The 20,434-nt window shown below is 43.9% G+C and overlaps 1 protein-coding gene across 1 annotated transcript; it reads right to left on the bottom strand.

Moving 5' to 3' along the window:
- Window positions 1–490: 490 nt before the first annotated feature.
- On the bottom strand, window positions 491–20,200 carry LOC139340161 (dual specificity testis-specific protein kinase 2-like). The gene is made up of 11 exons (XM_070975807.1): window positions 20,015–20,200; window positions 18,719–19,423; window positions 9,168–9,289; window positions 8,274–8,322; window positions 7,311–7,457; window positions 6,496–6,578; window positions 5,837–5,927; window positions 4,909–4,992; window positions 4,544–4,630; window positions 4,050–4,143; window positions 491–3,284 (listed from the first exon to the last, which is right to left on the bottom strand). The coding sequence occupies exons 2-11, from the start codon at window positions 18,914–18,916 to the stop codon at window positions 2,047–2,049; spliced, it is 2,193 nt and encodes a 730-aa protein (XP_070831908.1). The 5' UTR covers window positions 18,917–19,423; window positions 20,015–20,200; the 3' UTR covers window positions 491–2,046.
- Window positions 20,201–20,434: the final 234 nt, after the last annotated feature.

Genomic DNA, 20,434 nt, shown 5'->3' with positions numbered 1-20,434 from the left:
GTTTTGTGCATTCTAGTTAATCTGCATTGTTGTTGATGTTTGGTAACTTTGTTCACCTCTAAAATGTCTGCTGTTTTCAAATGATTTCAGCTGAACAAGATTTCTTTCAACACTAATAAATGTAATTTCATGAGCTTTTGTAACAAAAAACAGTTCTACTCCAAAGATAAGGAAACAGAAATTCAAGTGCCACATATGAAGTTCTTTATTACTGTAGATGAAAAACCATAATAATGTTGTATAAATGATTTAACATATCAATCCACAATTACAACATAACTGACATTTTAAGGCATTACTGGAATTTTACTTTGCTTAATGACTCTCCACAAGTAATGAATTCAAAATTCAAATTAATTCATAGAAATTTTTGCTTGTAATGTTCCTGACCTTGAACTTGATAATGTTCACTTTCAATAAAATAAAATGTTTTACTCTTTTCTTACTTTTAACCAAAATGTTAAAAAAGAATGAAAAAACACACAGAGGGTTATGCACAACCATATTTTTATTACCAGATTATTGCACAAAGGTTTCTAGCTGTATAGAAGAACAGAACAAAAATAGAAATGAAGCGAGAACCATGGTTTAACATCAGAAATGATAGGATAAAAGTTATCCTGTGAGTGTCCATCACTCTGCCTTTTGCTCAAAAGCACATACTGTACACACACAGTGTGTGGAATGATCTGTACAATAAATATTCATACCTGCTTCACATGCCACTTTTTAAGTTACAATAGTGTAATCAAAAATGTATATGTAAATACACAGGATACATGTGGGGGGGAGATGTCAAAGGGTGAAAGCTCTGTAGTTTGTTGGGCCAGAAGCACAGACACATATAAAACACCAGTAGCACATATTTAAATAAAGCACCGTCTAGTAAAAGCCTGGTGTCTTACTGCAAAGTGCTCCAAACTGGAGTGCAAAAATAAAGAATTTACATGACAAGCCCAGGAAGAGATTCTTCCATTAGCAACAAATATCAATCTCTCGCTCTGTCTCACTCTCTCTCTCTCTCTCTCTCTCTCTCTCTCTCTCTCTCTCACACACACACACACACACGAAAAAATGCAGGAAGTAAATCATCTTTATTAATTTTATAAATATTCCCCATGTAGCTACCATCAATGAATTATACAGAATCAAAAACAGTGTTTAACATATGCTTCTGTACCTGCAGCCACACTGTGCTGGCTGAAGTAAACACCATTCACATCTGTCATTTTCTGTGTTAACTCCATATAGAACCTGGGCTTGACAGTACAGTGGCAGAGCTGCCATGCAAAATAACAGAAGAGGGAAGAAATCGAAGCAGGAACTCTGTCTGTAAACTGTGATGAACGTTTACAGAGGACAGTTTGAGTCATTATTTTACTGCCCAGCATCTTCTTTTCTTCCATTTTTAATCATGTCACCATGTTCAAAGATCTCCTCAGTTAACTTGGTGAGTACAATATTATTATTACTGATGGAAAAAACACAGTCAGTCAACTAAGAAAATAAGACCCGATTTGTAATAAACCACTTGTTAAATCAGCCACACAATATTTTTTCATGACAGCCTCCAGAATTGAAGCTGGCTGAGTACAGACAGTCTCAGATTGATTTGGTTCAGTAGAGATGGGCCATGCATCACTGTAGGTCAGACTAGCTGCTCTGTTTGGATCAGCACCACTCCAGCGGCAGTAACGTGTTGTTGACCCTGACTGTTCTGTGTTCAGTTTATAGCCCTGCTCAGCACACACTGTTTGAACCCTGTCTGGTTCAGACCACCTTGGCCACCTCTACTAGCACACCTCCTCGTTCTTCACTGTCACAGTGATTTGTTGTCTTTAATCCTCCAGCCCACCAGGTGGTGCTCTATTGCCAACTACTAGTGTTTGCTGTGACTGCACAGAATTAACAACACATCTCAGATGCTGGGGTCAGTATTGGGGTCTCATTATTAGCAAAGCAACATTTAGTGTTGCTATACTTGTCTGCTAACGTTTAGTGCTGGTGCATGTCACAAGTTCAAAACCAGATCACCTCGGAGCAGGCTTATGTCTGGGCCTCCGGCAGGGACCGGCCGGGCTTGCATGGCACAGAGGGCCCAGCCACTGCTAGTCCATTTGTGCTGCGACACAGTAGAGCTTTGGTTGCTGTGGCGGCTGTTGTTGATGAGGAAGTGTTGCCACCAGTTATGGGACCGTTGAGGTTCCGGTAGGGCCGCTGCCGTGGTAATGAAGCCCTTCGACGGGGTGTAGGCACGGCAGCTGAACCACGGAGGCACACTGAGGGGAAACTCAGACCCACCAGACAGCAGCCCGGACAGGAAATGACCTCATCCTGCTCAGAAGGGCCGCCAGGATCAGAGGACAGGACCTGGGCTCCGTTGTAACCATTAGCTCGTCCTCCTCCACCCCACTGGACCTGCTGGCCAATCGCAAGGGCTGAGCCATTGTTGTTGTCCAGTCGAGGCAGAGGAGGTAAGGAGGGCGGTCCATTGGAAATGGGAAGTCGCCAGCCATTGGTCTGTAAACTGGAGGAGGAAGTAGAGGTGAACATGGGTCTTCCGGGGGTGGAGCTCAAGAGTCCCTCTGCTGGCTCTGGAGACTTGGTGCAGTCCATGGGTTCTGTTAGACATACACTCTCCTCCTCCTCCTCTAACCGCTCCAGGGACACCATCTCCAGCCCAACAGGAAGACCTGAATCTTCACCCATCCCATCCTCTTCTTTTAACAGTTGTCTCTTTTCAGTTATCTCCATATGCTCCACCTGCAACCTTTCATCCACCTTTTCTGACACACCTGTCTTCTTCCTCACATTGTCATCTATATCGTCCCCGTCCCCTGTCCCTCCATTAATTGCCAACACGCCGACCTCCTCATCCTTCTCCTCGTCCTGCTCCTCTGCGTCTCTTGACAAGGCTACAGTCCGGCTGAGCTCTGGGGTACAGGGGAGGGACTGACATCTCCTCGGCAGAGCTCGTGTCCCCGTCATGCCTCTGTGAAGGTGGGGGGAGGCACACGGGTCACGGAGTGCAGGAAGGGTGAAGGTCAGGGAGATGACAGACTTGCTGGGGGTGTCTAAGAGTTTACACCGTCCCCCATTCAGGTCCTGTCTCAGAGAGAAGGGGTTGACACGTGCCGGCGTCCCGAGGAGAGGAGGGGTCAGGGTAGCAGGGGGTAACATGTCTGACTGGCTCCTCGCCAAGCCTTGTCGTTGGTGGCTGTGGTCACTGGGGTGACAAGGAGAGTTGCGGTGCCGGTATGGACTGACATCTACTGCCACTGGTTCTGAGCAAGGGATGGAGGGAGAAAGATGTGAGTGAAGTGGAATATGAATATGAGAATGTAACAGACCAGGAAAGACAGAAAATACAAATGACAACAGCAATATGTAGCACAGGTACAGTTCAGGCAAAAATTGCTTAATGACATGTTGAAAGTCCCCAATTCCAGCAGGCATGTGAGTCACAACTGAAGTAAGCTGACATTCCAGGGAAAACCCATCGAGGACAGGCAGTCCTCGATGGGTAGCACTCAGTAGCACTCATGTGATCCCATCACATGTGAGAAGCTGTATCTAAGGTTGGATTACCAGCTGAATAAAGTAGGAAACTACTCCAGATGCCCCTGAACACCAGGTTTACTTTGTGTCAAATGCTCTCTGCTGCTGCTATATAAAGTTAGTAATTGAAAACTAAAGCACAATGTCAACTGACATGATAAGGGCCTTAAATATGCCCTACTTAATCCCGATTTTGAGGTTCTGCCTTAACAAGGGTCCCAGCATCAAACATCCCTAAATTAATGTTCAATACACAAAGAAGAAAAGGGGGTTGACAGGGACAGAGTAGGTCCCCTGACCAAGTAGTACAAGTAAGGCTGTAGCATTTTAACAGCTAAAGCAGGTTGTCTGTCTGCATGGGTCCCCTCCATTCTCGAGCACTGTGCTAACTATGCTTAAAGTTCAGCAGAATCAGATCAGTATTCAAGTTATGTGGCCATGTGTGAGCACACAGTGCTGTAAAAAAAGTGCTGAGTGATTTCATCCTTTACCAAGTGCAATGGGTTTCTCTTCGTCTTCCTCTCTGTCCATGCCCTCCAACGTGAAGACAATGTCAGAGAATGAGGGACGCCTCTCTGCACTCATCTAAAAATAACACAAGGAAAAAGATCCACGTATGTACAATGACGTTCATTACTATCTTCACATCAACAAAACTATGTCATTCATTTAGAGAACTGAGTGGCATGCTGTGAGCAAAGACACACTGGCTCAGAAAGGTCCAACAGTCCATGACAGTGTCAGACATGAGAGGAAATGAAAGCACAAACGTTTGTAAACTTCAAAATCTTATTTATGTCTTATGACAAATGACTGTGTGTGTGTGTGTGTGTGTGTGTGTGTGTGTGTGTGTGTGTTTGTGTGTGTGTGTGTGTGTGTGTGTGTGTGTGTTTGTGTGTGTGTGTGTGTGTGTGTGTGTGTGTGTGTGTTTGTGTGTGTGTGTGTGTGTGTGTGTGTGTGTGTGTGTGTGCGTGTGTGTACTTACGTTACAGCAAGTGACAGCAAGGCTAAAGAATGCAGGCGGACAATCCCCAACCATGTTCTCAAATGCATCCACGTCCAGACCAAAGTCCTACACACAAACACAGCGAAGGGTTTCAGTGACTCACAGTAATATACTGACTCCATCATGTTTTCCATCATGTTATAAATATTCAATAAAAATCACTGCATGAGGCACTGTCTGATAACCAGAGCAGGTCAGGTCCTGTCACTGCAGCTGAATCAACAAAGCATGTCCTAAAGAGCATTGCATAGAAAACAATATTTTTCTCACCACAACATGTTGCTGTCAGTGAGGGAGAGACACATCACACACCCACCCACACCTAGCCTGCTGCAGACCCCTACCTCTGTCCTGGGTAAAAAGTCAGGATCAGCTTCAATCCGGGCGATGATCTCACACAAGATGATGCCGTATGCAAACACATCCACCTGAGCAGAGGAGAGGTGGTGCATGTCAGTTCTGTCCTGGCTGTTAGGGGTTTCACAGCAGTACAATAATACACTAGTTAGCATTACTATACCTTGCCATGGTTAAAAAAGGCTACAGCTACTTTAATCAATCTTTGATTTAATGCACCGCCTGGTGATGCTAAGTGACACAAAGCAAACACACCCAAGTTGTTGTGTGGTCAACAGCTTCAGGCTGCATTCAGCAAAATGCTAAAATGCTAACAGCGTTGATTTCTACATTTGCTACATTGATTAGGAGCTTCTTCATTCAATGAGGTGTCTGAAGATTTTCTGCTTTATCTGACAGTTTCTGCCACAGTAGTGACTGCAGAGCCTCAGTCAGCTCAAAAACTTTGAGGAGTGCTGTGAGGGACTGGTTTTAACAGCTCATGCAAAGAAGCTTGTTGAGGACTTCAAGGTTCACAAGTCACATAGAAAGATGTTCAGACAGATGAGTAGCCTGCAACAACTAGAGAGACAACAACAGCAACAACAACTGCATTGCTGAGGAACATAGCATTGTGTGTGCGTGTTACTTGATGTGTAAAATCTGTGCAGCTCTCTTTGCTTTAATATGTGTGTTTGTGGATGCAGCCACTGTGGAGTTTATATTGTTTCTACAACATTATATTATTCTACTGTTAAAGTGGCAGTTAGTATATATCTGTAACCTGATACTGCTTGTTGCACCTGTCACAGTGTCCATAGGTTTTTTATTCATTTGTTTCCGTTGCATATTCAGAACTGAATGTGTTCTTTCTTCTTTCAAACGTTCCAGCGTGGCTTTATGTCCTGTACTCCAGCAAAGAGGAAGCGGCTTTACCTTCTCATTGTACAGCTCTCCTCTCAGAACTTCAGGGGCCATCCAGTAGGGGGAGCCCACTATGGCCAGAGGCTGCTTCACGACTCCATCACTGCAAAGACACCACAGTTTCCTTTGACATCAGGTGCCCATTCAGAGTCACGACACTAGTCGGAATTTCCTGTGAGCTGGTGCTATTGTCCGATTGTGAGTTGAATATTTTGAATATTCCATGTACTCTCTATGATCTAAAAATAGCCCTGCAGTCCTGCAACACGTCTTTGTTTTTGCCCATTTGCATGCCTTGGAATTGAATGGGAATAAAATATTAAACATGCCTTTGTGCAAATCACTTAAGGACTAAAAAATGAAAATAAATTCCTATACCCAACAAATTAAAGAATGTATTCATTTCCTTTGTTGGATGAAAACCTTGTTCTGCACATGGAGTAATTCATTGAATTAATATTTGAGTTAGACATGATCTCCTATTGACAGATAACAAACAATCACTCATCTATGACACGCTCTCTGCCAGCTGTGGTTACACAGATGTAAGGCTCTCAGACAGGAATGACCTCAGAATGACATCAGATGGTCTTGCTGAATACAGTTCTGTCATGAAGGGTTTGTTGTAAGACTGCAGCAGAGGAAAAGATGGTGGTTCTCACCCCACCGACCTGTAATCAGGGATCTTCTCTGCCAGGCCGAAGTCTCCCACCACAGCAGTGAACATGCCGTTATCACAGCGGACCAGGCAGTTCTGCACAGCAAAACAGCAAGAGGTCACATCTACAATCAACTATCAGAGCTAATTAAAATAAAAACACCCCAAAGTACAAATAACATTTCTCACTGAGCTCTAGTCTAGACAGGCAGATCGTTTTGCTTTTATTTGTTCAGGTGAAACCTACTAAATCACTCTGTAGTATGAGCCCTCTGGTCTCAACTGTTGTTCAGTAAACAGCAGAAAAACTGTATTCAAGTTACAAGGTAATTCACCAGTGTGTGCTTGCATTTGGTTGGTCACTGCAGTATCTTGCCGGATAATGTAGCGCTAGGTTGTGGCAGAAGTTGAGCCAGAGCAGTCAGACCAGTTTATTTTCTTAGAAAAACATTTGAGTAGTGATGTTAGTCGGTAAATGACACTTTCACTCCATTGTTCTCATGAAGGCAGACGACTGGAGGATGTTTCCGTCATCGTTTTTAAATGAAAAGGATTCATATTCTCACACACCTTTTTCTGTCATCTTTATCAAGACCAGTTAGCTGAACTGGAAGTTAGGCTCATTATTAGAAATTAGTGGACAAAGGACACGAGTCAGTGATCTGGCAAACAGTGCTCCCGTATATTGACTGAAGAAATGGTTAATGAATCTTGAGTCGATTCAAAATCAAACAGTGACAAAAAGAATTGGAATGAAAATTCCCTTATCAGTGTGGCTGATGCAGTCCTTATGACACACATTAAGTAAGTCATTCCTGCATGCTGTACCTTGGAGGTGAGATCTCTGTGAAATATGCCCTTGCTGTGCAGGTACTGCAGCCCTCGGGCGATATCCAGAGACAGACGGATCCTGACGCCCCACGACAGGTACAGATCACTGTCCAAGAGCTGCTCCAGGTTACCTCCGTTTATATACTGCAGAGACAGGGAGGACAAACGTGAGAGTGAACAGCAAGATCTCTGTACACTAGAAATCAGTTAAACTTTGTTTAAAAATGCTGACTCTGTGATGTCCAGCCAGCACACACACCAACACATAGACAGATTCAGCAACAGCAACAACTGCACAGCTGTGAAAGGAAGACACCAAACACACAAATCATTCATTGCTATCTACAAGAAACCCATGCAACAGTGAGGCCATGGATGTGAGCATCACTGTCCTGTCATCCTGTGGTGGAATGTAACAGTTACATTTATTCAAGTACTGTATTTAAGAACAAATTTGAGGTACTTATACCTTGTACTCTTGTACTCGATGGTTTATGATGAGCTGCTACTATTTCAGTCCTCAGGCTTATTGGTGTTACTTTGAGTCAGATGAAACTGTTCAGTTTGCAGTAAACAGAGTCCTCTGCTGGTGAGGACAGCTATGTTCAGCTATGCCTCTGTGGCATCCATGGTAAAAACTAAACACCATATAAACATCAGCAGTTTTTAAATTACATGCTATACCATATTTGAGAGCAGATAGATACAGCTGTATAAATGATTTCACCATGTGGTGTTTCAGTTATCTTATCATTACCGGCAGTGTAACCACAGATGTACAAATGTATGTACACTAAGGATGAATGAAACTGGCTGAAGGAGAAAAAGGGAAAGCCCAAACAGAATGAAAGAGAAAGACTCAAAGTGAGAAAAAAAAGAGGTACAACACTTTAGACATTTTCAAGAAGCTGAAGAAATGTGACAACACTCAAAGAGGAGAGACATGAGCGATGGTTTTACCTCAGTCAGAGCGTGGAGCTGACCTTCATGCACACAAACTCCAAGAAACCTGAGGAGACGTAAGGAAATGTGATTTCACAATAATCAAGGTTATATTTTAGAATGTTTCAAGGTTAATCATTTTCCACATTCCCATGCCACAGCCCCAACATGCAGAGGGCGAAATCTGTTTGCTCTGGCGACCCCTTGTGTTTCTCCATAGTAGTAAAAAGGTTCTCTGAACCTGCTATAGTATGAACTGAGTGATGGAAAATTTTCAGGATGTGTTCATCAGGGGCCACATTCAAGTTTATCTTTCAGCCAAACAGCACTACCTCACCATTAGCTGGATAGACTAATCTGTGTCTGTATGCAATTTAAAATATCAGAAACAGACTTCACGCTGAGGTTCTAAATATGGCAAAACTAGAGGTTGAACTTGTTTCCAGTGGCGATATTTACAATATTCTTCTGTTGGTCCAAAGTTCAAAATTTTCTCTTTGACTTCATTCATGATTTCAAAAAAAAAAAAAAAAAGATCCAAAATGAAAGCTGATGAGTGTTTCCCATCAGCTGGGGACTTAAACATCACTGAAGCTTGTAAGACTTGAAAAACTGGACACCCTCAGTAGGAACACCAGAATCAAAATCCAAACTAATCCAATGGTTTGAGTTTATCAGCACTGATGGCGGCTGGTTTTACTGTTTACTGATTGCTGAGAAAAACATCATCACACTGAATGACTGAAGATGAATGACAGCGAAAACACACTGACTTGCTGTGAACAGGGCGCACAACACTACCTGAACCTGATCAGTGTTTTTAATACAAAGACATTTAGAATAATCTGGACTCACTTGGCAACACAGGCATCACATGCATTTGTTTGCATTTAGATTTACATTCTTACCTACCTGAGTATGTTGGGGTGGCAAAGCCTGTTCATGAGCTGCACTTCTCGTAGCATGTTAGCTTTGTTGCTTGCCAGTGTGTTCATTTTCAGTGCCATCACCTGCCCTGTGATCCGATGCTGCACCTGCAAAACAACCAGAGGTTAAACTGAGAAATCTATTGTTACTGAACAGCAAAGTTAAAAACCACAGTTCAACCCATCTGAACGCATCTGAGATTGTGTAGTTATTCCTGTAGTTACTTCAGCTTTAGCATATGAGGCACAGAGCAAAGAATATGTTCACAGATCATCTGTTCACTCCAGGTACAGTACATGTTATTTATTGAAAACATCACTTTAATCTTGCACATGTAGTTGTCTGTATTATCAGACAGGTGTACCAGGCTGGAGTTGCAGTAATTTTAGTGAGTGTTTGCAGGGTGTGCCTTTCTCCTTTTTGCATTCTGCATTTAGGGGAGGTTTGAGCAGTAGGAGACATTGCAACAGAGGTTGATTTTGTGTTCCACTGAAGTTAATAAGGTCAAGCAATTTGCTAGTCGGTGGGGGAATTTGAACCTCTGTACAGCAAGTGTAGACATTGTGCAGATTGGATTACACAAGCCACAACGGAGAATGTACTGGGCAAAAGAAACAGAAATCCCAAAACTATGCATGCACTCATAGAGCTTAAGTTACATCTAGTAACTAATATTTCCTTTGTTGCTACACTGGTGTGCTCAGCTCAGATGCTGTGTGCAGTGCTAATCCTTTAAAACACACTGCTCTTGTTTTCACACAGTTCTACCTAGTTTGTACCTGTTGGAGGGCCACATAGCTGCACATCGACAAACAAATTAGACCAGCTGTGTAAAAATAGAGAATAGCATTGCAATGCCAGTGTGGCTTCTGTGGTCAGTGTTCAGACATGCTACAGCAGACACGGTGCCTGACGTCCATGCACCATGTATTTTGGATGTAAGGATGGCTCAGAGACTTCTTTCAGGGCTCTGTGAGTACTGAGTTGGGGGAGGGACCCTGTCCACTGTGGGCGATAATGTGTGCAGCCATGGCTAAGATTGGGCTCACACAACCTGTTTTTTTTTTAAGTTCCACTCTCACCTGCTTTTTGTAGGATCTGAAGCATTACTGAGTACTACTGCCCCAGACTACAGTACCAAGTAACCTTCTCTAAAGGGCTTACAGTACTGCTGCACTGACAGCTCATACTGGAAACTCCCTCTCTGTGCTCCTCTTTGTCCTGTCCCAAATGTTACAGCCAGAGCACAAAGGGAGAGAGATTTATGTGTTCAGAGAAAATGGTTGTTTGATGTTCACGTTCATTGTGACACAACGTCAGGTGTGCCTTCCACAGTCGCCTATGTCTGATGGCAGAAACACTGCGAAAGCTTCCTGCTGTGCCTGGTCTTCAGGGTAGGGGTATAGGACCTCAGGCTCAGTGCTCCAGGAAACGTGGCACTTGGGATCAACAGTGCACTTGGGACTAATGGTGCTTACATCACCTAAACCCAGCATAGTATGCTCAGAATTACCCATAACCCCCAAAGGGGCATGCAAGGGCAAGTCGCCCCGAGGCACACACTGAGGGCCTCAGCCTGGATTACTGGGAGGCCCATTCCTAAAATGTATGGTTTTTAAAAACAATGTCCAAGGGTTACAGGTTGCAGTTCCAGCACCATCCCCCACCACTCTTAGAGACCCCTGAGGTATCATAGTGTTCATAATCATCATCGCGTCTCATTTTGCTTTTGTGTCTGTGTGTCTGTGACTGTCATGTGTAAATGTACTTGAGAGACATGCCCCGTGGTACACTGACTGTTGTATTTACAGAATATTTTGGGTTTTCTGCCAAACAAATGCTACTGACATGGCCAATCCTACCCCCTGTCTAACTCTGAGTATGAATCACATTACATTTACTGATGGACACACATTATGTGGCATGCTGCTCCTTCCAAATCATGTAAGCCTCTACCACATTTTCTATATTTCTAAATCAAGTCAATAAACACATCCACTTTTTCAATCTTTTTTAGAGATAAAGATATTTCTTAAACTGCCAATGGAGTGAAAAGAGATTAAATTGTGTTTTGAGTGAAGTATTCCTTTTATTTTGTAATAACAAACATAAGTTTTAGGTTTTAGGTCACCCGTACCCCTGGGGTGAAGCATGGGACCTGCTATGGGTCCTGCAGGGCTTGATCAAGTCACCCTGTCAGCTGATGGCAGGAGTGACCTTGAGAAATATGTCAATGAAAACGGTCTTTCTTCTGTTGGTTATAACAGCCAAAGATGTGAGTGAACTCCAGGATCCAGGAATTCACACAACCATCTTCACTGTCATAACTTCCATTAACGAGCAGTGGAAGCAACTCTCAGCTCCAGCAAAGGCGAGAAGCCGCTAGCTGAATGTTTTCGACTGGTAAGAGAGGAAAGATAACAGATTTGTAACAGTGGGAGTTTGGAAATCTGAATATTTTGTCAACCCAGGTGTCAGCACACAGTCACCAGTGCCACTGTGTTCATTCACACATTCTAATTTTCACTCACATAAGCAGTGAAATACTGTAGTGGACAGCCTGGCTTTCATTACGGAGAGCAGAGCCCGGCAACAGGAGGCTGAGGGGACTAAACACAGCAGAGTTCAGTTAAGAAAGGATTGTTTTTAGCTTTATTTTAGCTGATACCAATTCATTAAAATATGCCCACATCAACCAAGATACTCGGGACATCGATGCTAACAACTAAATCTAGTGTTTATAAAGTAATGAACGATAAACATATATGTGATTATTTTTTACCTTTTTTTTTTGTTTGTTTGCAAAATTTCAGCGTGAGCTCATTGTCATTGTTTTCTCAACTCACAGAAAATCCCAACACTGACCTATGAGCTCTCCTTCAGCTTTCAGAATGTGTCTGTAGGTCAGTGGGCATTCCAGAAGCTGACAGCGTAATGAGCTGCTGCCTGCTGCTGCAAATTCTTTGTATCTGGTGAGTCCAGATTGGCAGCAGCAAGCGTTTAAGTGCTGAAAGCACTTCAATTTCCCGTATCTCTAAATCCAAATGTTGACAGGTATGGAAGGAGCTGTGCAAGGTAAATTTGCCAGCCATGCAAAAGGAGTTCACAACATGGGAGCTGTATACAAAAATCATATTGCAATCGTATAATTACCTAAATGATTTTCACTGCTAAGAACTGAAACTGAATTCTGATGAAGGAATGCATTTACACCAGACAAAACTCTTCACACATATAAAAAAAAAATCAACAACTTCTTTTGATAGTGTGTCATTAAAATTTGCTTAGAAGCTTTCATTTGGAAAGAAGAATTTTGTAAAACTATAACACAGTGTGATCATACCATCAGGATGGTTAATGAAAGTCATTTGGTGATGATACTGAATTTGTTTCCAGGTTCAGTAAAATGACATCATTTACAGCACTGGATTGTATAATATAGGTTTTGTATATTGTTTAATAAACTTTGTCCATTTGTGGGATTTGTAGACAATGTTGGAGCAGTAGGCTAACACTAACGTTAGCTGAGTTGTAAGTCAGCTGTTGCTGATCTCTTTTGATTATTTTGATTAAGTCTGGAAACACCATGACAGCTTTCACTGGGCTTGGACTGGGTAAGTTTTCACTTGTTAAAATGGTTTAGACCAGGGCTTCTCAAAGTCTGGAGCTTGGTCTGCGTACGGACCAAACAGCAAGTCAATCCAGACCCACAACTCAGTGATCTTTAACTGCTGGCCCTCGGGCCACTGCAGTCACACAGAGTATGAATGATCTCTGACAGCACACACATCTAACTTACTTACTCACTGGTGGAAGAGGTCCAGTCCATGCTGACAGTAATGGATTAGCCAAAATGTCTGGAATTCATTGTTCACCCATTCAACAGAAACAGATAACCGTCTAACTCCACCCTCTCTTCTTGGGGACCCACCATCAAACCACTCGGCTACCAGGCTGGCCATTCCCCGGAGGCGACAGCAGCGCACTGGCCGGATACAAAGAGTAACTCTGGAGTCGTCGGACAATCACTAAGCTTGTCTGTTGGACACAAGAGACCGTTATCTGTTGCCCTGAGTCTCAAACTTGAGTATTTTTGTTTGCTTCCTGGGATCCTGAGGATGACTGTTTTTTGAGATAAGGGTCTCTATTTTCGACTCCACTGCCAGCGCGGCGCAGGCTGTGCCGCAGGCTGTGCCGCAGGCTGTGCCGCTGGCTGTGCCGCTGGCGCAGTGGTATTTTCGTGCAGCGCAGCCAGGCGCACGGCGCACTTGGTATTTTGGTAAACCGAGGCGTACAGAGGTGCGCCAGGACGGGCGTTGCAGCGCAGTAGGGGGGAGGTGTCGGCATAATGAGCCAGTGCATTTGGATTTTCGTCCATCTCAGTCCCCGCCAGTGGTACAAAAGTGCACTGAAAGCTCGCCACCTCAGACCTGGTCAACTCTGTGTGCCAGCGGCGCAAGTGGATTTTCGTAAACCGGCGGAGTCGTGCGCCCACGTCACCAATACTTCACAGGCAGGTTTCCACAGTGTCTGGCATTTCACTGCAATCAATAATTAGCAACAGCCACGATTCAATGCAGCTATCTGAGTCAGCACATACAGTCAGACCTAAATTTATATATTTTGATCAGTATCTCATCTGACCACATCGCAAGCGCGTTCGGCACGCGTAATGGTCACTCACCCTGACCAAATGTACACAGGTGAAACAGGGATGTAAACTAATCAATTAACGTCGCTGTGCCAACCAGAAACAGCCGTGGCATCCTACAGAGCATATATACTGCATCTATCTCAGAGCACTCGAGAGACAGAGAGAGTAGACTACACATGGAAAAAACGTAAGTGATGATCGTTGTCCGCTATTACCCACGTCATTTCATTCCAAATACAAATGTTATCATTGTAATGCTTAACGTTATCTACAAAGATGGAGTACATCATTGCTTAGAGGAGGATGAGGAGGAGGATGAGGAGAAGGAGGAGGCTGAGGATTTACCATCTAAGGACTCATATTTAGACATGAGTGACATCAGTCTCCTCCTGGGAGAAGTTTGGGCGTCGGACACTTTCCTGTGGGGTCTCAGTCATCCTTGAAACTTGCCATGCATCTCGCCAGTGGCGTTTTTAAAGGTGAGGCGGGGAGCTGCTGTGATTGGTGAAAATTTGACTCGGCTGTGTCTCGGCTGCTGGGTGGGACTGAGATGAGAAGATGAGGAGATGCGCCGGTGGCGCAATGCACGAAAACACCAAAGTCTGCGCCTCCACGCCCCAGCGGCGCAGCGGACCTGACTTTGCGCCGCACCGGCAGTGGAGTCGAAAATAGAGCCCAAGGACTCATTCATTGGTAGTTGAACTGTGGGTTTTGTACTGACTGCCTCCATGGTGGAGGTTTGAGAGCGTTTTCAAGTTAAATCTCTAGCTATCATTATGGATTTGTTCACACTGATTTTATAAGAAAGTGAAAATAAACCATAACAGGCTAATAAATAAACAAACTGTCTGAGCCTTGTCTGCCTGTTTCATGCTGGCCCAATCCCAACAGATGTGACATTAATTAATTGATTCAATGTAATTTTTTTAGCAAAAATTTTTAAGGACCTGTGACCTTGAATAAAAGTCAGATGTGGACCATTATTAATACAGTAAAGACCCCCGGGTTTAGACCTTTACACTGTACGGTAGATAACAACAGCGTTCCAGTGCATGAACATGTGCTGAACACGTGAAGCTGCAGGAACAACTCGGTGGTCGTGTGTGACTGGGTGGCTCATTGACTGGTAATTTGTGCATGCAAAGCCTGTGTCTGGAGCTGCAAGTGCATGCATCTGTGTTAGTGTGTTTGTGTGCATGTATTAATAGCGTAGCACTAATAGGCTTTCTGGATTTCCCATCACTCCTCCTGATCTGCACAAATCCACTGAGCCATTACTGAAGTCTCACCCAGCAGCACACACACACAATGCAGATTTAACAGGAGAACAGTGGGCTGGCTTTAACAGGAACAATAACCCTAATAAACTGTGTGCATTTGAAACTGAATTCTGATCCATTATCTCCATTATATTGATCAGTGCTCATTCAATCAGGGGTGGTTCTGGGATGGGTCCAACAGCAGTAAGTGCAGTGAGGAAGTAAATGACAGATCTTCCTCTCTCGTTTGTTACGTCCGGTTTTGCACACACACACTCAGCGTGATGGAGATCATTTCCATCCTTGAAAAAACACTGTGTCATAATTTATTAATTTTCTGAAAGAATTAGACAAGAAATACTTTGGGCCAAGTCCAGCACATTGTCTGTATCAGAGAGATGAACTGATGCTTTCTGATGTGAATGTGAAGCAGTCATCTGTTACTGGATGAATGCTGTGTGCTCGCTCTTATTACATTACTGCATTTATCTTTGTATCTGACTGGTTATTACATTTTGCAATACTGTAGATATTGTCATCTGTTAGCGTGTCACGTATTTTTAAGTGAACAGATTTACATCTACCAATGTTATTCTGGTCTGTCTCGACATTCAGAAACAAAGACAGGTTATGTTGCAACCACGCCGAACATAAGGGAGTGACCTGACCTGTCAAGAGATTACAAATGTCCCCAAATTTTGCCAGTACTATACACAATATGGACAGCCAAGAGCAAAAGGAAGAAAGAAAAAGCTGCTGTAGCAGGACGCAGCCACCTGAACTAAAATTACAGGTATGTTCCTGCAGTTGGCCACGGACATGTTTCAGCTTTCATAAGCACATGGCACTGGTTTCTGGATGACCTTCGCCATGACGGGGCTCTGACGGGGTGTGATACAGCTTCCAAAATAAGTCCTCTTTAACCTCTAAAGCTCAGATGAAGCCACGTGATCGTTTTCAGTCTGGTTTTATTTGCGATCATGCCAGATGCTTTATTAAAAAGCAGCGGTTTGGGAAATACCCTTGTTTTCTCTCTTACCCACACTTTGTTGAGAAGATCAAGTTTCACTATTAGTGTCACAGTGGTGCTTTGAGCTACATGCTAATCTTAGGATGGTAACAATACTAGTATGGGTTGGCTCACACTGGAGGTCTCATCTCAAGCCAGCTCTCTTATCAGCCGTATAAGAAAGAGAATAAACACAATGGTGACTCTGGAGTTAGTAGTGTGGTCAGTTTGTGTACACACCTACACAGAGGTATTCAAGATAACTGAAATTATATGAGGTACTGAATAACTTTACATATGAAGTTTCCACTGAATACACAGATATTTTTAGTGTTAAGATGCTTGAGTAAAAGATGTTCTTCAAAGTACTTCAAGCCTTTAACAGTCATATTCTCCACACAGCACGACTACGCTGGTTTTTCATGGCTCGCTTTTTGGGTGTGAGTGTGTACAGCTTTGGTTATTTCAGATAAGAGCAGAGGAATGTGGACTGAAATCCACCTTGAACAAATACTCCACCACTGCGTTACATGCCTTTACTGTACTTAGCCATGCTGCTCCATGAGCATGCTGTGTGCAGATTTGGTGGTCAGGAGGTGAACATCTCCATACAGACATAAAGGTTAACCTCAGAGGAAAAAGTAAGATGTGTACACACACCGCGCATGCACACGCACACACGCACACACACACACACACACACACACACACTTTTGGGGACATTATAGACTTACATTCATTTCCTGGAGATTTACCCTAACCATAAGCCAAGCCTACACCCTAAAATCGAGTGATCTACATTATGGGGTCCTGCATTTTGTCCTCACAAGTCCAGCACACTCAGACTCACACACACAAGTGGTGTGAGTAATCGATAACTAATGCAATAACCATTAGGATGATGCATTAACAAAGCTACAGTCAGGACCCATCAGGAAACAGTTGTTTCTGCTGTGCAGTCAAGGCTTGTGCACTGTGCATCGCTTGAAACCATCAGTGTTATTGCTTTGAGACATCAACACTGTAATTGGCACTAACGGTACCCACACACACAGAGCATCAAAAACAGTAAAGTACCGACATGTGGCACTGCAGTATCGTTCTCAATGGATCTGTTCAGTCTCTAAATGAATCACATGAATCCAGCCCTGGTTGCACTTGATTAGTAAAACTGCATCGTTTGCAGCTCTAAACTATTCAGATTTAGCTGCTTCACTTGTTAGTTCCATTAATTAGCAGCAACTTACCGTTCAGCTACATCAGACCAGTAATGTCAGCTGATGCTACAGCTAAGTCCACAGAGAGAAAACAATCACAAATTCAAAGACTACATTCAACCACAATCCAACTGATTATTAGACACAAAGTGTGGATAAAAAGGCCATGAATGAGTATGAAACATACAGGCCGACACAGAGACACTTCCTGCGAGTAAATGACCATGAACTGTGGTTTCTGTTCATTTGGTCTCAGTCCTTCTCAATCTACATGTGAAGGAAATAACTATAGCCTGGACACACATGTCCTCAGCCACATGACAGTTACATCATTTTTATAGTGATGACATTTCCACCAGCAGTGATGACATATCTACACCTGATTACTACGCACCATGGCGCCTCCATCCAAAGCAGCAAACACTTCTCACTGCAGACACGAGTCTACCCGCAGCTCTGACATGTCTGCACAACCTGCAGCAGCGGTGTTTATCCATGAGGTGATGGAGGTTCTAACCACGGTGAGGATGATCCTCTCTCTATGATGATGATGATGATGATGATGATGATGGTGATCAGTGAGACTATTATTTTTGAGTAATAGTCTGTAAAGCCTACAGCACGGCTGTTCATGCAGACCAGTCTGAAGAACTGCTGATCTACTTAAAACAATGTCATTACTCTGGCATCCAGTGAAACAGTTTCTGTGTCCAACAATGATCCAGCTGCTGCTCGAGAGGCTTTTCCACTGTCAACAATAACTTGCAGCCAGAAAAAGTTGTCTTTAAGCTCCTTTAACTGTGTCAGCCTTTACTTTCAGGTATTTTTGCAGCGACACTGAAACACTCTGATACAAAGTCCTACACTGTAGTCATAGAGTAGCTTTACTTAATGGGATTGAGCTGATCCACTCCGGGGAAGTGATGTAGGCGGGGGGCCACGAACTAATATAGATTACTACCTTCCTGCTCACTGGTCTGTCAGATCAAACAGCACTGTGTTAAAAAAAGTAAGGGTGTCTGCTTGACATTGGTGGAGGTGTGTTGCATCAGGTGCAGGTGAGATGCTGAAATGCAATTTCTGAGACACTGAGAGAAAGATCCATGAGCTGGAAGGCTTACCAGACACCAAAACACTGCTCATCAGGCTATAGTGCTATGAGGAAGGATGTAAAAATGCAGGGAGGTTGTTACAGGAGCAGATAGAGTCGGCCGGAAGAAGAGACAGGATTTAAGAACACTGAACATTAAACATCTCATGTATCCTTCCAACTGAACCACAGAAACTGGATAACTGGAAGGCTGCATGTTTGAAACTGGCTGACAGTGTTTGACTCTGGCCAAATTTCTTTAAGCCAGTGAGAGCTTGCATTTCCATCAGCAGATCAGGTCACATACCTTGAAGACCTCAGAGAAGAAGCCTGAACCAATCTTCTCGCAGAAGAAGTCATCGATGCGGGCCAGGCTGGACACGGCACTCCTCAGGGCTCGGTAAGAGGATGGGCGGATCCGGTTGGGTGCGTGGATACTGTGGAGCGGCGGCTCGTCTGTGCCCTCCTCAGGATCACAGAAGCAGCACTCGGTGTGGTAGTCCATGGTGCTGGAGGACCACCACGCTCCAGATGCTCTACTCTTTCCCGCAGGGGAACCAAAATGTCTGTTACACCACAATAGTCCTGAGGCACGAGGTGATGGTGGCGCCCACCATCATGGTGTTAGAATGATCAAAGCCTCTCCTGTGGGTTTAATGGACGACCTAATGAGTCACAATATTGCAACTGTGATTGCATCTGCTTTCCAGGGTCCACCCAGATGAGGGCTGCAGTTCACTTCACTGTCTTCTCTGTCACTCATCCTGAGCTCGGACATCTTGGGAAAATGGAAAAGTCTCACTAATGAAAAGTCACTTGAAATCTCCAGGTCGTTGCACAGCGGTGATGAGAATTCCCGCAGCCCCTGAACGTCGCCTCACCGTGCCGGTACGTGAGGAGGCTCGGTTCCCTTCGTCATCCCGTTAGGTTGGAGGCTGAGATGATGGATGCTGCACCTGCACGGTGCCGGCAGAGAGGAGGAGCGCCGAGCAGCCAGCTGCCATAAAGGTCCCTGAGAAAGAATATGCGACTATTATCGATACATGATAGGAAACAATATAACAGCACCGCGTCCGCTTTACAGTTACAGCTGCGTTAGACTAACAGCAGCAGAGATGCAGGAAAAACATCACCACTGTGTAATAACAGCACACATATACGCTGATTCTGTCGCATTTGCCGATGGCGACCCTCCTCTGTGGGCAGCCCGGGCCCACTGCAGGCGGTGAGCGGTGGTTCCGGCGCTAACAGCCTCTGGACACAGGGAATCACCGTCCGCAGGGCGATAAGCCATAACCTCCACGATCACACCGACCTCCACGGCTGAACCAGGCTCCTCGGCTTCCAAATCTTTACAGGCCTCATTTAACCATATTTCTAATCTTTGATTGATTAATTTTTTATTTTTATTTATTTCTTTTTTGTAATTGTGTGTTGTAATTATAATTTGACCGACGTTAGATTAACCCAGGAATGTAACATTGGTGTTTCGAAATTCCGTATTTCTCCTGGCCGATAAAAAAAAAAAAATAAATTCCTCGTCACTGTTCTAACGGGAGCTGTCAATGACAGGCGGGCTGCCGGAGCAGGCTCGACGGCTTACCTCTCGGCTCACGTCCCTCTGGATGGAAATGTTGATGCGGCCCGACTGTTGGAGGTGAAGTGTAGCCAGAAATATCGCTCGGCAGCGCGGCAGTGTCTGCTGTTGATAATCCTGTCTGGATTCCTGCTTCACGAGCCGCTTAATGGGACGACTACCATACTGAATCAACTTGGAGTCAAGTGAACCAGAGTGATACAGATGACTTCCTGTTAGAAATTTCACAATAAAAGCTTTTGAACCAAAAGAGAAGCTGGACTCCATTTACGATGCATTTATACAGTAGTTTATGATTTAAAAAGCTTTTCCAATAAAAGATTTTTTCAATATTTCACAAAAAATATAGAAGTAGAACACTGACTACTGTTAAAGATTTTTGCAAGTTATTCAATTGTTTGTGAATTAATTAACATTTTTGATAAG

Source organism: Chaetodon trifascialis, chromosome 2 (assembly GCF_039877785.1).
Source record: "Chaetodon trifascialis isolate fChaTrf1 chromosome 2, fChaTrf1.hap1, whole genome shotgun sequence".
Classification (NCBI taxonomy): domain Eukaryota; kingdom Metazoa; phylum Chordata; class Actinopteri; order Chaetodontiformes; family Chaetodontidae; genus Chaetodon; species Chaetodon trifascialis.
This window is presented reverse-complemented; position numbering and strand designations above follow the sequence as displayed.

Coding starts and splice junctions, on each gene's coding strand:
- LOC139340161 (XM_070975807.1), bottom strand. CDS start 18,916: ATGGACTACCACACCGAGTGCTGCTTCTGTGATCCTGAGGAGGGCACA. Junction 7,458..8,273: donor AGCTCCACGCTCTGACTGAG/GTAAAACCATCG, acceptor CTGTCTCTGCAG/TATATAAACGGAGGTAACCT. Junction 4,631..4,908: donor ACTTTTTACCCAGGACAGAG/GTAGGGGTCTGC, acceptor GTTTGTGTGTAG/GACTTTGGTCTGGACGTGGA.